This window comes from Chroicocephalus ridibundus, chromosome 25 (genome assembly GCF_963924245.1).
Source record: "Chroicocephalus ridibundus chromosome 25, bChrRid1.1, whole genome shotgun sequence".
Lineage (NCBI taxonomy): Eukaryota > Metazoa > Chordata > Aves > Charadriiformes > Laridae > Chroicocephalus > Chroicocephalus ridibundus.
In genome coordinates this window covers 491,536-505,451 of record NC_086308.1, presented here as the reverse complement: position 1 = coordinate 505,451, position 13,916 = coordinate 491,536, and the positions used below count along the sequence as shown (strand labels likewise).

The window sequence follows — 13,916 nt, the reverse complement described above, 5'->3', positions numbered from 1 at the left end:
TGTTGATCCCGCACCAGTGTTTTGGCTATCGCTGAGCAGCGCTCGCACTGCATGAAGGCTGTCCCTCCAACCTCCTCTAAAGGTAGTACACTCGTGGTGGGCAAGTGGTTGGGATGGGCCATAGATGGGACAGCTTTACTGAATTGACCAAAGGGATATTCCATGCAATGTGGCAACATTCTCAGCCATAAAAGCTGAGAGAAAGGAATTGGGAGGACATTCGCTATTAACACATTTGTCTTCCATAAAAACCACTACATGTACTGAATCCTTGCCTCCCAGGAGGTGACTTGGCATTGTCTGATGATGGAAAACAGAGAAAAAATCTTCCCTGGTTTCCCTTTCCTTCTGCATGTGGCCTTTGCTTTTAAGCTTCTTCTTTTTTTTTTTTAATGTTTTTTATTAGATGATTTTTACCTCGTTCTACTTACTTTTATTTTGACCCATTAGTTTTTTCATCTTATTTTGTCCTGGTCTCTTGCTGAGAAGCACACAGGTGTTCCTGGCATCACACCCAGCACTGTCAGGGCGCTGGCAGGGCTCTTCAGAGACACGAGTCTTCCAACACCTTCGCTCAGCAGGAGAGTGTGGAAACAGAAAGAGAATAAGTCTGAAAAGAGCAAGGCTGGTGCTCCCCGACAGTGCTGCTGTGCTGAGACCCTTTCCCCTCCACCTCTGCTCACAGGCACAGCCCTGCAGCTCCAGAGCAGGTCCCAAAGGAAGGATCTGGGGCAAACAAGTCGCTAGAAGATTCTTTCTTTTGTTAAAGGACACAGAGAGCACTGGTCCTCTTTTACAATGTCTGTGGGATTCACGAATTAAGAGAGATGCATAATTACAAACAGCAAAAATGATGACACTTCTTTGTGGACAGCATTATACAAAGAAAACCAATGCCAAAATCACAAACTCAAACCGAAACTAACACAAGCTACAGAAGAAGGACTTGCCCTGTAACAAGTTACATTCTGAGTGGTTTCCAAAACAAGACCGAAGAAGTTTATTGCTTCTGAAAATCATCTGGTCATCAGTTTCCACAGGGCATCCTTGAGCTCCTGGTTCCTCATGCTGTAGATGAGGGGGTTCAGTGCTGGAGGCACCACGGAGTACAGCACAGCCACCACCAGGTCTAGAACATGGGAAGAGGTGGAGGGGGGCTTGAGGTAGGCAAATGCGGCAGTGCTGAGAAACAGGGAGACCACGGCCAGGTGAGGGAGGCACGTGGAAAAGGCTTTGTGCCGTCCCTGCTCAGAGGGGATCCTCAGCACGGCCCTGAAGATCTGCACATAGGACAGCACGATGAACACAAAACAACCAAATGCTAAACAGACACTAACGACAACAAGCCCAACTTCCCTGAGGGAGTCTGAGTGTGAGCAGGAGAGCTTGAGGATCTGGGGGATTTCACAGAAGAACTGGTCCAGGGCATTGCCCTGGCAGAGGGGTAGGGAAAATGTATTGGCCGTGTGCAGGAGAGCATTGAGAAACCCACTGCCCCAGGCAGCTGCTGCCATGTGGACACAAGCTCTGCTGCCCAGGAGGGTCCCGTAGTGCAGGGGTTTGCAGATGGCAACGTAGCGGTCATAGGACATGACGGTGAGAAGATAAAACTCTGCTGCAGCACTGAATAAGAAAGAAAAAACCTGTGCAGCACATCCCCAGTAGGAGATGGCCCTGGTGTCCCAGAGGGAACTGGCCATGGATTTGGGAACAGTGGTGGAGATGGAGCCCAGGTCAAGGAGGGAGAGGTTGAGGAAGAAGAAGTGCATGGGGGTGTGGAGGCGGTGGTCACAGGCGATGGCGGTGATGATGAGGCCGTTGGCCAGGAGGGCAGCCAGGTAGATGCCCAGGAAGAGCCCGAAGTGCAAGAGCTGCAGCTCCCGTGTGTCTGCGAACGCCAGGAGGAGGAACTGGGTGATGGAGCTGCTGTTGGACATTTGCTCTTTCTTAGCATGGGGGCCTTGTCCAAAGGAGGAAAAAAACAGAAAAAAAATTAGGACAGACGCCTTATAGCAAAGACCAGTCTCCTTTTCTGTGTGTTTTTCATTTTCTACCACCACGTCCGGTAACTGTTCTTTTTAGGGGAAGAAATCCTCATTTTTATGACTGAAAATGTGGAAAATGTGGAGTCTTAAGACAGGACAGGACACAGGGCTCTAATCTCTGTGGTTTAGTGCAGAGTCAGGAGAGCTGCAGTGTCCATCAGGCTTTTTTCCATCTGCCCTGCGCTTCTGCTTGTGCTGCCTTGAAGATGACTTCACACACAAATTCCTCTTAAAAAACAAACCCAAACAAATAACTGAACTCATATGGGAACAGCGGAGCACTGTTTGAACGGACAAATATACAAATTCTTCTCTTTCCCAAACCAGAGTTAGAGCTGTGATGGAGAGAGCAGGACACAACCCCTCACAGAGACAATCAAAGGACTCTGCGAGGAGAGTGCCGACCCCCAAGGAAAGGCTCAGCCCTCCCTAGGATCCCACAGGAGAGCTCTGCCTTTCTGGGGGCAGCTGGCAAGCCCAGCAGGACAGGCAAAGCAGAGAGTCTGGGGTCCAAGAAATGAGATGTTCTGAGGGGAGAGTCAGCTCATTGCCCAGCAGAGAATGCCCAGAAGACGTCTCCAGTGAAGGACCAACAGAGAGATGCCTGAACGCCCCCTCCCCAGTGCGTGTTGGCAGTTTCCCCCAGCCCTTGCCCATGTCTCTGCTGCCTGGAGCTGCCCCTGCCAGGAGCTGCTGCTCTGTGCCCACGTCTCCTCCCTGTCCCTGCTCCCACAGCCCATCCCACCCGCTGGGGGCTCAGCTCTGCCCTGCAGACCCCTCCTGGCAGCAGGGCACTGCCCAGGGCCATCTCCCTCTTTGTGGCTCCTCAGGAGGAGAGGAGAGAAAGCCTGATGCTGGAAGCAAAGGTGCTGCTGGTGCTGTGTGTAGGGAGAGGAGGGGCTGAAGGCACTTTGTGAGCTTTCTGGCAGACCTGCTGATCCCTCAGTGGAACAGTGACGGCTCCTTTCCCTCAGGAGACAGCTGAGAGCACAGACCCTGCAATGTCTTCATCTTCCAGGCAGCCCCTGCCTTGTCTTTCCTCTGTAAATGCTGCCTCTGCCAGTGCTCTGGGGGAGATCTGCAGCTGTGGGCAGCCCTGACCCACACAGCACACACTCGAAAAAGAGCCAAAGGACCCTGCCCTGAGGGGAGTCTCTCCTTTTCCCCACAGCTTCTCCCCACAGACGCTCGGGGGGGAACTCCTTGGGCAGGCTGAGAGCTGACCCTGGCAAGCAGCAGAGTCCCTGCCCCGGCACACAGAGCCCTGGGCTGCAGGGACCCTGCTGTCAAGGACAGCCCTGGGCACCCCTGTCTGCACACCCACCTGTCTTCAAAACCCTGCCACAGTCCCTCGCAGAAGGCAGCCCTCCTTCCTTGTCGCTGCCATGGTGCAGCAGGGCATCCCTGCTCGGAAGCACGGCCTCCTTCTCCACACCAGAGAAGCCAGGAGAACCATCCTGACAGCTCCTCTCAGCCAGCCCTAGAACATCCCTCCAGGAGACCCCCCTGCATTGCCCCACAGCCAGAGACTGACTGTGTCAACAGGCGTGAAGATTTCCCCGAGAACGAGCTCAGAACTCTCCTCCCACTCCCAGCTGCCTTTATCCTCTCTGTGCCTGGCTCCTCTCGGGTGCCTGCAGGCAGTGCCCTCAGCCCTGCTGCGCTTGGCAGAGGAGCTGCTCCTGGGCAGAGCTGTCTCTCTGCAGCGCTGCCCGCTTGCCATCAGCTCCCTCCATGCCAGGAGCCCAGCCCAGCTCAGCAGCAGAGGACCAGCCCAAGGCAGCCCTTTCTCTGCCCCCTCGGGGCTCCCTCCAGCTGTCCCTGGGGCTCCAGGGGAACCTGCTGGGAAACAGGATGAAGTCACCACTCATGTTCCCTCCCTCAGCTGGGCAGAGACACTTCTTTCCAGAACTTTTAATTCTCCTCTCAAAGTTACATCAAAATATCACCTTTTTTGCTCTTATTATTAGATAACTGCAAGCTCTGCTGGAGCCGTTCATAGAGACAGGGCATCGTCTCAGGGATCCTGAATGAGCCTGGTGGGAAAGCCCTTTGGCCAAGTGAAATGACAGCTGATGCCTAAACAAGGGCCACAAGAATCTTCTCCTCTTTGTGTTCATGGCAGTTTTTAGAGGAATTCCTATGTACAACTGCCGTCCTGGGCCACAGGGAGAGCTTGGTCTCTCTCTTTTCCATCAGCTCAATTTACCAGATCTCCAGTGCCTCTAATGGCATCGCAGAGAGTGCAGCTGGGTGTCTGTTCCCTTCACTGGTGCCTTCAGTCAGAGGCGTCAGTCATCCGGTGTCATCAGAGAGGCGAGGGCTGTCCCTTCTCCACACAACAGCTGCAGGCTTTGCATGGACATGGAGCACGTCACACGGGGATCTTTACTCACTGCCCTGATGATACAATCAACGCAAACACCAATAATTTTCACAGTGTCCCTGGATACATCTTGTCCTCAAGGGCAGCATCCTCCAGATCCAGCAGTGGTCCATATCAAAGCTCAACTGAAACTCAAATAGGAATTCCAGGGCACCGAGATGAGCTTTAGGTAATTCAGGAACAGTTAAACGAAGAAAAGGGAATAATGTAGGACCACTGTCAAATTTAGTAGGAGTAGGACTAGATCTGAGATATTCAATGTCCTCCTTGCCTCAGTTACCAGCAGCGAGGTCTCCCAGGCCTTGGTGCTTTGAGGCAGGACTCTGGAGTAGATCAACCAGCAGTGGATGGGGATCAAGCCAAGGGTTACTGGGGCAAACTACAGCCTTACCAGTCCACGGGTCCAGAGGTTTGCATCCAGGGGTGCTGAGAGAGTGATTTTTCACTAGGAAGTGTTGGTCTGTTATGACCCCAGTAAGAAAGGCACTCCCACTTCATAATGTATGTTTTGAAACGCTGTTCATGTGGTCTAGCACTGTACGGAGAGTATCCCAGGGGCAATCCTATGTCTTTTTAGATGGTGGGAACTCCAGGATGTGTGCATTAAATGGGCCTTTGAACTGAACACAGCACACCATGCAGACCCCACCCACAGAAGACAGTCTCCTGTTTTTCTCTTTCAAGCTACTGTAGGATTTTCTTACAGGGAACAACACTATTCACCACCTCTACAATATCCGGCAGAGAGTGGGACCTGTCTGCGGGCTCTTGTGTGACAACATGCTGCTGAGGTTGTCCTGCAGCCAAGGGACCTGTGCAGCACAGCACGGGTGTGAAGGCCACGCTGTACGTGCAGCACAGCCCAGCCCAGCACAAACTGCTCGATGGACAATGGTTGTTCTGGTCAGGATCGGTGCTCAGGTTTCCCTGTGAGGAGTCTGCGCTCCACCCTGGTGCCACAGCTGAGCTGCTGCCGCCCAATTGTGCCCTTCCAGGAGGATCCCCGTGTCTTGTCCCAGCCCTGTGATGATTTTGGATTCAGTGAGATGTGGTGGCACAGCTTGCTGAGCTGTGGTGCTGCAATGGAAGGACACGGGCTCTGCTGGAGGGAGAGGCAGGGAGGATGAGGATGGGGGGATGCCGCCTGTGTGAAGGAGCAGCTCAGATCTATGGAGCTCCTCTATGAGATGGGCAATAGGGTGAGTAGCTTGTGTGAGTGAGGATGGGAGGAGAAGCCAGTAAGGGTGACACTGTCTTGGCAGTTATAAACTACTTGATCAGGCACAGTAGGCAGAACAAGTCTTAAACAGGAATGTGAAGAAGTCTCCAGGTAAATGAGGAGATTCCTGTGGGGAACAGTAATTGCCCAGGCATTCACTGGCCAGGCAGAGAAACAAGGCGCCAGCAGCCTGGAGCATCATGAGACGACTTCTTAGCAGAGCTGCCTGGTGGGCCAGGAAGGGCGATGCTCACCTAGACCTGGTCCTGGCCAACAAGGAAGCGCTGTTCAGGGATGTAAAAATTAGTGTCAGCCTTGCTGGAGTGACCAGGAAATAGCAGGGTCCCAGAGGCCAAAGAGGAGTGAGGAAGGCCAGCAGAGGAACACACGTGGGTGGCTCCAGAGGAGAAGACTTTGATGTACTCGGGGGACTGATACAAGCGGTGCCATGGCAAGCAGCTTTGAAGGGTGAAGGAGCTCGGGAAATCATATAGGCATTACAGCACAGCCTCCTCCAAGCACAGGAATGATGTCTTGGAATACCATGAAGAGAAACATCTCAGGAGGCTGCTGGTATGAACGGACTGGGCTGCAGGGCACAAAGGCAGCACACAGGAGGTGGAAGGCGGGGAAGCTGCAGAGGAGGCATTTAGAAACCTGGCCCCAGGATGTCGGGAGGATGCCAAAGCCAAAGCTCCCAGAGGCTTGAGAGTTGCAGGGATGGGTAGAGGAAGCACAATGAGCTGACAGAGGCTCAGAGGGTCATGTGGAATGAGTCACACTCTGCCTGGAGGCCTGTAACAAGTGGGCACTGCAGAGGTTTGCATGTTGACTGCGTGCCTCAGCCTAGGAGATGGGGATTCCGCCTGCTGGGGGTGGCTGTGCCAGTCCATCCACATGGGTCTAGATGGGGCAGACTCTTCCCGAAGACATTTCTGTTACCCAAATGTGTTGGGATTGATGCAGAACTGGCTCTTCAAAATCAAGCGTTAAATTGACTTGGCCTCTTTGCTTGGACATCTTTTCATTTTGACTGCACTCCTGAAATCTCTCTAATGAGACAGAGAAGAGCTGAAGACTAAAGGAAACTTATGCCCAGACTTGGCGCCTTCGTGTGTTTTTTGTGGTAATGAGCGCTCTGGTGCCGAGTTCCTGAAGTGCAGATCCTGAAAGATTGACTAGTCCTCTTGAGAAGTAAAAGCAGCTAACCTCCAGGTTTCTGAGGGTGTTATCAGACCCTGCTGAAGTCCCTCACTGCAGAGACCATGGAGGGAAGGAGCAGACAAAGTTCCTGTCCCTGTTGTGTGGTGAAGCAGGAAGTCGGAGATACATGGGCCGGGAAGAAATTTAAATGTGGAAATCACTGTGAAAGGCCTTGATGTACTTCACCAAACACGATGGCCAAGCCTGGACGCCCATCCCCTGGGGAGGGATGTCCGTTGCCTCTTGAGATGCTCTGGGCTCTGTTTGGGTGATGTGGCAGTGATGAGGTGCCAGGTGCAGGTCAGCAGTAGGAACCTCCCAGGCTCTGTGGAGGGTGGGTGAGGAGGCAACAAGGCGCTGGAGCTGTAAGGACTTGGTGTCCTCTCATTGAGCTCAGTGGATGAGACAGAAGCCACAGCTGAGCAGACAAGGGTCTCCGTTCTCTTGGGGTGTCAAAGCCCCACCAAGGCCCTTGGCCATCCCCAAAACACAGCTACACTCTCCTGTGCCTGGGTCTGCTCCCTTGCTTCCAACACCAAGCTGTGGGTTTCTGAGGATTTGCCAGTGCCTGTGAGCTCCCCACAACCCATCCCGTTTCTTCCAAAGCCTTGCTAATGCTCACTTATTGCGCAAGATTTCCAAGCCCCAGAGTTCCTGGAATCCCGTATGTAGCTCCACATCCCAGCACCAAACAGCACATCCCCCTTCTTCTTCTGCCTCAGGATCAAAACTCAACTTAGCTCACTGTTGCATGACACCCCCTGATACTTCCTTCCTTCTTTCTGCCTTTAAGTCCCTCACTGCTGCCCCTACACTGCTCTCTCCCTGGGCAAGCAAGGTCAGCTCCTTGGGCACGGCTACCCCAAGCCGTGGGCATTCCCCATTTGCCAGGCTGAGGCATGCACACAAGCTGGAAACAGCTGTTCTCATCCCTGGTTTGCACAGGAGGGGCCTTCCTCCCTGCCATCTTCCCAGGACAATCCTCTTCCTCATCCTCCAAACACGGACATCAGCCCTTTTCCATTGCTGGTTTTAGACATGGTTTTAAGGATTCGCTACAGCCATCGGCTATCCCCTTGTTTCTCACCGACATCCCCCAATTCTCTCTCCCACACGGCCAATCACTGCTGCTCACAGCCACTCAGTCTTCAGAAGAGGCCTTGAGCATTTTGGATCTTCCAGGTGCTTTTTATGGTGTTCCTCACGTTCTCCAGAGCGCGTGGTGAGCTTTCCGGGACATAACAGGGCCTTGTTGATCATCTCTTTGGGCATGGTTGGCTTTTTATGACCATCTCTGCAGAAAGAGGAGTAACAGAAAAGCACCAAATGTATCCAAACGGGTGCCGAGTGAAGTGTCAGTAAGGACCGGGTGAGCTCCCCCCTGCCTGTGCCTTCCTGGTGAGGAGTCTGTCCTGAGAAGGGGATCCAACCTCTGCCACTCTCCAGAGAGGGAAACCAGCAGTGTCCATGCCACCTGGGTTCACAACGGATGACCTTTGCAAGACCACCCTTCATCTGAACCACTTCAGATCCTTGTGGACTTGGGTGCCATGCTCTATATTGCAATTACTCACGTCATTGGCGTTGGCCGGAGGGGCTACCACAGACGTGGACTGCTCCAGTGCAGACATCTATATTTCGGCAGAGGAATGTTTCCGTTGCTGTAGTAGTAACTGATATTCTTAGGGAACTCACACAAACACTTGAGGGATAATGGAAGCGTTACCACCTCAGTGTCCCTCCAGTGAGCTGGTTCCTGTTTGCCCTTGTCTCACTGTCACTGGGCAGGGTGTGGTGTAAAAGGTGCTGAGCAGAGCAGGACAATCACTTCTCCTTCAGGCCTTGCCTCTTTTGAGATGTATGCAAGATTTGCTTGTGGCTTCCTCCAGTCATGATGGCCTTCTAAAACGGATCAGAGCAGCCCTGCTCTGACATCAGCCTGGTCTCTCAACATCCTTGGCTTTATCCTGTCAGGTCCAATGGGCTACCAAGGTTTGACCAATCACTGCTGGATTTCACATGGTGTTCTTCACCTTGGTGGTGAAGACTGAGGCCAAGAGTACCTCACACCTATCCACACCTACATCAGCCTGGTCTCTCAACATCCTTGGATTCATCCCATCTGGGCCATTGGACTACTAAAGGTTGACCTTACCTCGGTAGCCCCTGATTTGATCACCATCCACTTCTGGAGTTCATGTGGGGTTCTGCCCCTTAGGCACATGGAACTGGGAGACCTTGGTGGTGAAGACTGCGGCCAAGAGTACCTCACACCTATCCCCACCTACATTTAGCAAATTCAACAGTGGCAACACAATATCTTTGTTTCTCCTTCAACCGTTCCTGTAGGAGGAACAGCTCATCCTTGTGCCTTTGAACTCCCTTGCACGTGTTCTAGCACTGCGTGAGCTCTGCCTTTCTAACTCCAACTGAATTTCTGAATTCCTCCTTTTTATTTTAATCCTTGCATCCACCTCTTGCACGTTTCCTTTTGTCTATGGAGCTTCCCCATCACTTTCCTGTTTCTCCATGTCTGGGCTGCGGCACCTCAGCTGTGGCACAATTGGGGTGAGAGTAGATTTGCCAAAGGGAAACCTGCTTCCAAGGCCCCAAGACCTCAAGTGCGCAAAGGCTTTGCTTCCGAGCTGGAGTGGATGGCAGATAGTCATGTGAAGAAGAAATTAGGTCCTCTCAAAGGGATCAAACCCTGCTTTCCGATGGGCCAGAGAGAAACAGAGCTCAGCAGTCAGTCTGAGCAGGAGAGGGCTTTGCTGTCTGTTGTGTCTCTGCAGCCCTGAGGGCCTGTGCTGGAGGGGAAGCTGATCTCAGGAAGGAAGAGATGATGTTGACAATGTCCTTGAGTGTGGAAATCCTGTGATTGAGGTCCACGGTGAAAATCATTGGCCTGATCCATGACTGTATCATCAAGGGGATGGTTAAACTCTGGAGGAGAGAAGAACCAGCAGAGTGTGAGAGTGAAGGAACACGTGTGGAGACCCTGGTGTGATGTGCTTGGTATTCATGCCCTGCCCGGCATCTACCGTAAAGAGAAGGGACAGCCCTTGCGTCACTGCAGTGGTGGGATTCAGTCAGTGGCCCAAAGGCAGCGTCTCTCTCTGAGATGCCCTGGGGGATGCCTGTCCCACAGCTAGTCTGGATGGGGACGGGGCTCCTGTACAGGACCTGTGCTGTCCATGTCAGCTGCGTGCAGTTGTGCTGGAGAGCCCTGGCACCTCCCACAGCACCACAGGCCTGAATGTGTCAATTAAGTAAGATTCAGCTGCCCTGAATAAAGTTAGGCACATAAGACAATTACCACAATGAGAGAGACTTGTCTTTCCCTGTGCCACATGACTCCATTTGGTCAGCTGAATCCCTCCATGGGCTGCCCTGGCCATAAGGAAGAGTTACAGGTTCACTTGTCCTATGTGTGGTCGTCTCCTCTCATCGAAGCTGGCCAAAATATTTTCTGACCAGCCTCCAAGAAGATGCCCCCAGATACTGCCCTGTCTCTATGAACTGTTGCATTAGAGCTTGCGGTGACCAGCATGCATCTTGGTCACCTCTGGCACCAAATGTGTCCCCAGGTGTCTGTGTCAGCACATCTGACTCCTGCCCTCCATCTCCATTCCTTAGCAAGGGAGCTGAGACAAGGAGCTCACATACAGGAGCCTATTTGGGGCACATCTGAAGTGAGACAAGAGGAATCCCACCTCCACTGGGTTTGTGGCCTGCTCCTCTTTTAGCCCAGAGGCCTCCAAGCCCAGGATGAGGACCCTCCATTGACTTGGCTGAATCGCTTTTCTCAGAACAGTTAAAGCAGATTCTTCCCCAGCACTGTCTGGGTGTCCTATTAAAGAACGAAACAGAAAAGGTATTCTTGGACTTCTATCTGTCTAATTGAGAAATGCAGCTGCAGGAAAGAAGTGTCTCTGCCCAGCTGAGGGAGGGAACATCAGTGGTGACTTCATCCTGTTTCCCAGCAGGTTCCCTTGGAGCCCCAGGGACAGCTGGAGGGAGCCCCGAGGGGGCAGAGAAAGGGCTGCCTTGGGCTGGTCCTCTGCTGCTGAGCTGGGCTGGGCTCCTGGCATGGAGGGAGCTGATGGCAAGCGGGCAGCGCTGCAGAGAGACAGCTCTGCCCAGGAGCAGCTCCTCTGCCAAGCGCAGCAGGGCTGAGGGCACTGCCTGCAGGCACCCGAGAGGAGCCAGGCACAGAGAGGATAAAGGCAGCTGGGAGTGGGAGGAGAGTTCTGAGCTCGTTCTCTCCTGGCTTCTCTGGTGTGGAGAAGGAGGCCGTGCTTCCGAGCAGGGATGCCCTGCTGCACCATGGCAGCGACAAGGAAGGAGGGCTGCCTTCTGCGAGGGACTGTGGCAGGGTTTTGAAGACAGGTGGGTGTGCAGGCAGGGGTGCCCAGGGCTGTCCTTGAGAGCAGGGTCCCTGCAGCCCAGGGCTCTGTGTGCCGGGGCAGGGACTCTGCTGCTTGCCAGGGTCAGCTCTCAGCCTGCCCAAGGAGTTCCCCCCCGAGCGTCTGTGGGGAGAAGCTGTGGGGAAAAGGAGAGACTCCCCTCAGGGCAGGGTCCTTTGGCTCTTTTTCGAGTGTGTGCTGTGTGGGTCAGGGCTGCCCACAGCTGCAGATCTCCCCCAGAGCACTGGCAGAGGCAGCATTTACAGAGGAAAGACAAGGCAGGGGCTGCCTGGAAGATGAAGACATTGCAGGGTCTGTGCTCTCAGCTGTCTCCTGAGGGAAAGGAGCTGTCACTGGTCCACTGAGGGATCAGCAGATCTGCCAGAAAGCTCACAAAGTGCCTTCAGCCCCTCCTCTCCCTACACACAGCACCAGCAGCACCTTTGCTTCCAGCATCAGGCTTTCTCTCCTCTCCTCCTGAGGAGCCACAAAGAGGGAGATGGCCCTGGGCAGTGCCCTGCTGCCAGGAGGGGTCTGCAGGGCAGAGCTGAGCCCCCAGCGGGTGGGATGGGCTGTGGGAGCAGGGACAGGGAGGAGACGTGGGCACAGAGCAGCAGCTCCTGGCAGGGGCAGCTCCAGGCAGCAGAGACATGGGCAAGGGCTGGGGGAAACTGCCAACACGCACTGGGGAGGGGGCGTTCAGGCATCTCTCTGTTGGTCCTTCACTGGAGACGTCTTCTGGGCATTCTCTGCTGGGCAATGAGCTGACTCTCCCCTCAGAACACCTCGTCTCCGGGACCCCAGACTCTCTGCTTTGCCTGTCCTGCTGGGCTTGCCAGCTGCCCCCAGAAAGGCAGAGCTCTCCTGTGGGATCCTAGGGAGGGCTGAGCCTTTCCTTGGGGGTCGGCACTCTCCTCGCAGAGTCCTTTGATTGTCTCTGTGAGGGGTTGTGTCCTGCTCTCTCCATCACAGCTCTAACTCTGGTTTGGGAAAGAGAAGAATTTGTATATTTGTCCGTTCAAACAGTGCTCCGCTGTTCCCATATGAGTTCAGTTATTTGTTTGGGTTTGTTTTTTAAGAGGAATTTGTGTGTGAAGTCATCTTCAAGGCAGCACAAGCAGAAGCGCAGGGCAGATGGAAAAAAGCCTGATGGACACTGCAGCTCTCCTGACTCTGCACTAAACCACAGAGATTAGAGCCCTGTGTCCTGTCCTGTCTTAAGACTCCACATTTTCCACATTTTCAGTCATAAAAATGAGGATTTCTTCCCCTAAAAAGAACAGTTACCGGACGTGGTGGTAGAAAATGAAAAACACACAGAAAAGGAGACTGGTCTTTGCTATAAGGCGTCTGTCCTAATTTTTTTTCTGTTTTTTTCCTCCTTTGGACAAGGCCCCCATGCTAAGAAAGAGCAAATGTCCAACAGCAGCTCCATCACCCAGTTCCTCCTCCTGGCGTTCGCAGACACACGGGAGCTGCAGCTCTTGCACTTCGGGCTCTTCCTGGGCATCTACCTGGCTGCCCTCCTGGCCAATGGCCTCATCATCACCACCATCACCTGTGACCACCACCTCCACACCCCCATGTACTTCTTCCTCCTCAACCTCTCCCTCCTCGACCTGGGCTCCATCTCTACTACTCTTCCCAAATCCATGGCCAATTCCCTCTTGGGTACCAAGGCCATTTCCTACACAGGATGTGTTGCACAAGTCTTTTTTTTCTTTTTATGTGCTGTAGCAGAGTTTTATCTTCTCACCGTCATGTCCTATGACCGCTTCGTTGCCATCTGCAAACCCCTGCACTACGGGACCCTCCTGGGCAGCAGAGCTTGTGTCCACATGGCAGCAGCTGCCTGGGGCAGTGGGTTTCTCCATGCTCTCCTGCACACGGCCAATACATTTTCCCTGCCCCTCTGCCAGGGCAATGCCCTGGACCAGTTCTTCTGTGAAATCCCCCAGATCCTCAAGCTCTCCTGCTCACACTCAGACTCCCTCAGGGAAGTTGGGCTTCTTATCTTAGGTTGTTTTTTAACTTTTGTGTGTTTTGTGTTCATCGTGCTGTCCTATGTGCAGATCTTCAGGGCCGTGCTGAGGATCCCCTCTGAGCAGGGACGGCACAAAGCCTTTTCCACGTGCCTCCCTCACCTGGCCGTGGTCTCCCTGTTTCTCAGCACTGCCGTGTTTGCCTACCTGAAGCCCCCCTCCATCTCCTCCCCAGTTCTCGACCTGGTGGTGGCTGTGCTGTACTCAGTGGTGCCTCCAGCAGTGAACCCCCTCATCTACAGCATGAGGAACCAGGAGCTCAAGGATGCCCTCTGGAAATTGATGAACAGATGATTTTCTGGCTTATGAAAATCACTCATAATGTAATTTGTTGCAGGCCAAGCCCATTATCTGTAGTTTTTGTTAGGTTTGGGTTTGGGTTGGCGTTTTTTTGTTAGTTTTTTTTTTCCCCATTCTATAATGCTGTCTACAAAGAATGTTGTTATTTTTGCTGGTTTTAATTATGCATCTATCCAAATTTATGAGACCCACAGGCTGCATAAAATTAGGTTCTGTTCTCTCTTCTTTGTCCTCTTAAAGTATATTTAGAACCTTCTAATGACTTTTTTGCTCAAAATCTTTTCTCTGGGGGATTCTCTGGAGCTGCAGGGTCAG

General features: G+C 53.1%; 2 protein-coding genes across 2 annotated transcripts; one reads left to right on the top strand and one right to left on the bottom strand.

The window, feature by feature from the left end:
• Positions 1-1,016: 1,016 nt before the first annotated feature.
• Positions 1,017-1,937, bottom strand: LOC134507636 (olfactory receptor 14J1-like). Its single transcript, XM_063318430.1, has one exon. It carries the CDS (start codon positions 1,935-1,937, stop codon positions 1,017-1,019), a length of 921 nt encoding a protein of 306 aa, XP_063174500.1.
• Positions 1,938-12,674: 10,737 nt separating this feature from the next.
• On the top strand, positions 12,675-13,595 carry LOC134527008 (olfactory receptor 14J1-like). The gene has a single exon (XM_063359355.1). The coding sequence runs from the start codon at positions 12,675-12,677 to the stop codon at positions 13,593-13,595; it is 921 nt and encodes a 306-aa protein (XP_063215425.1).
• Positions 13,596-13,916: the final 321 nt, after the last annotated feature.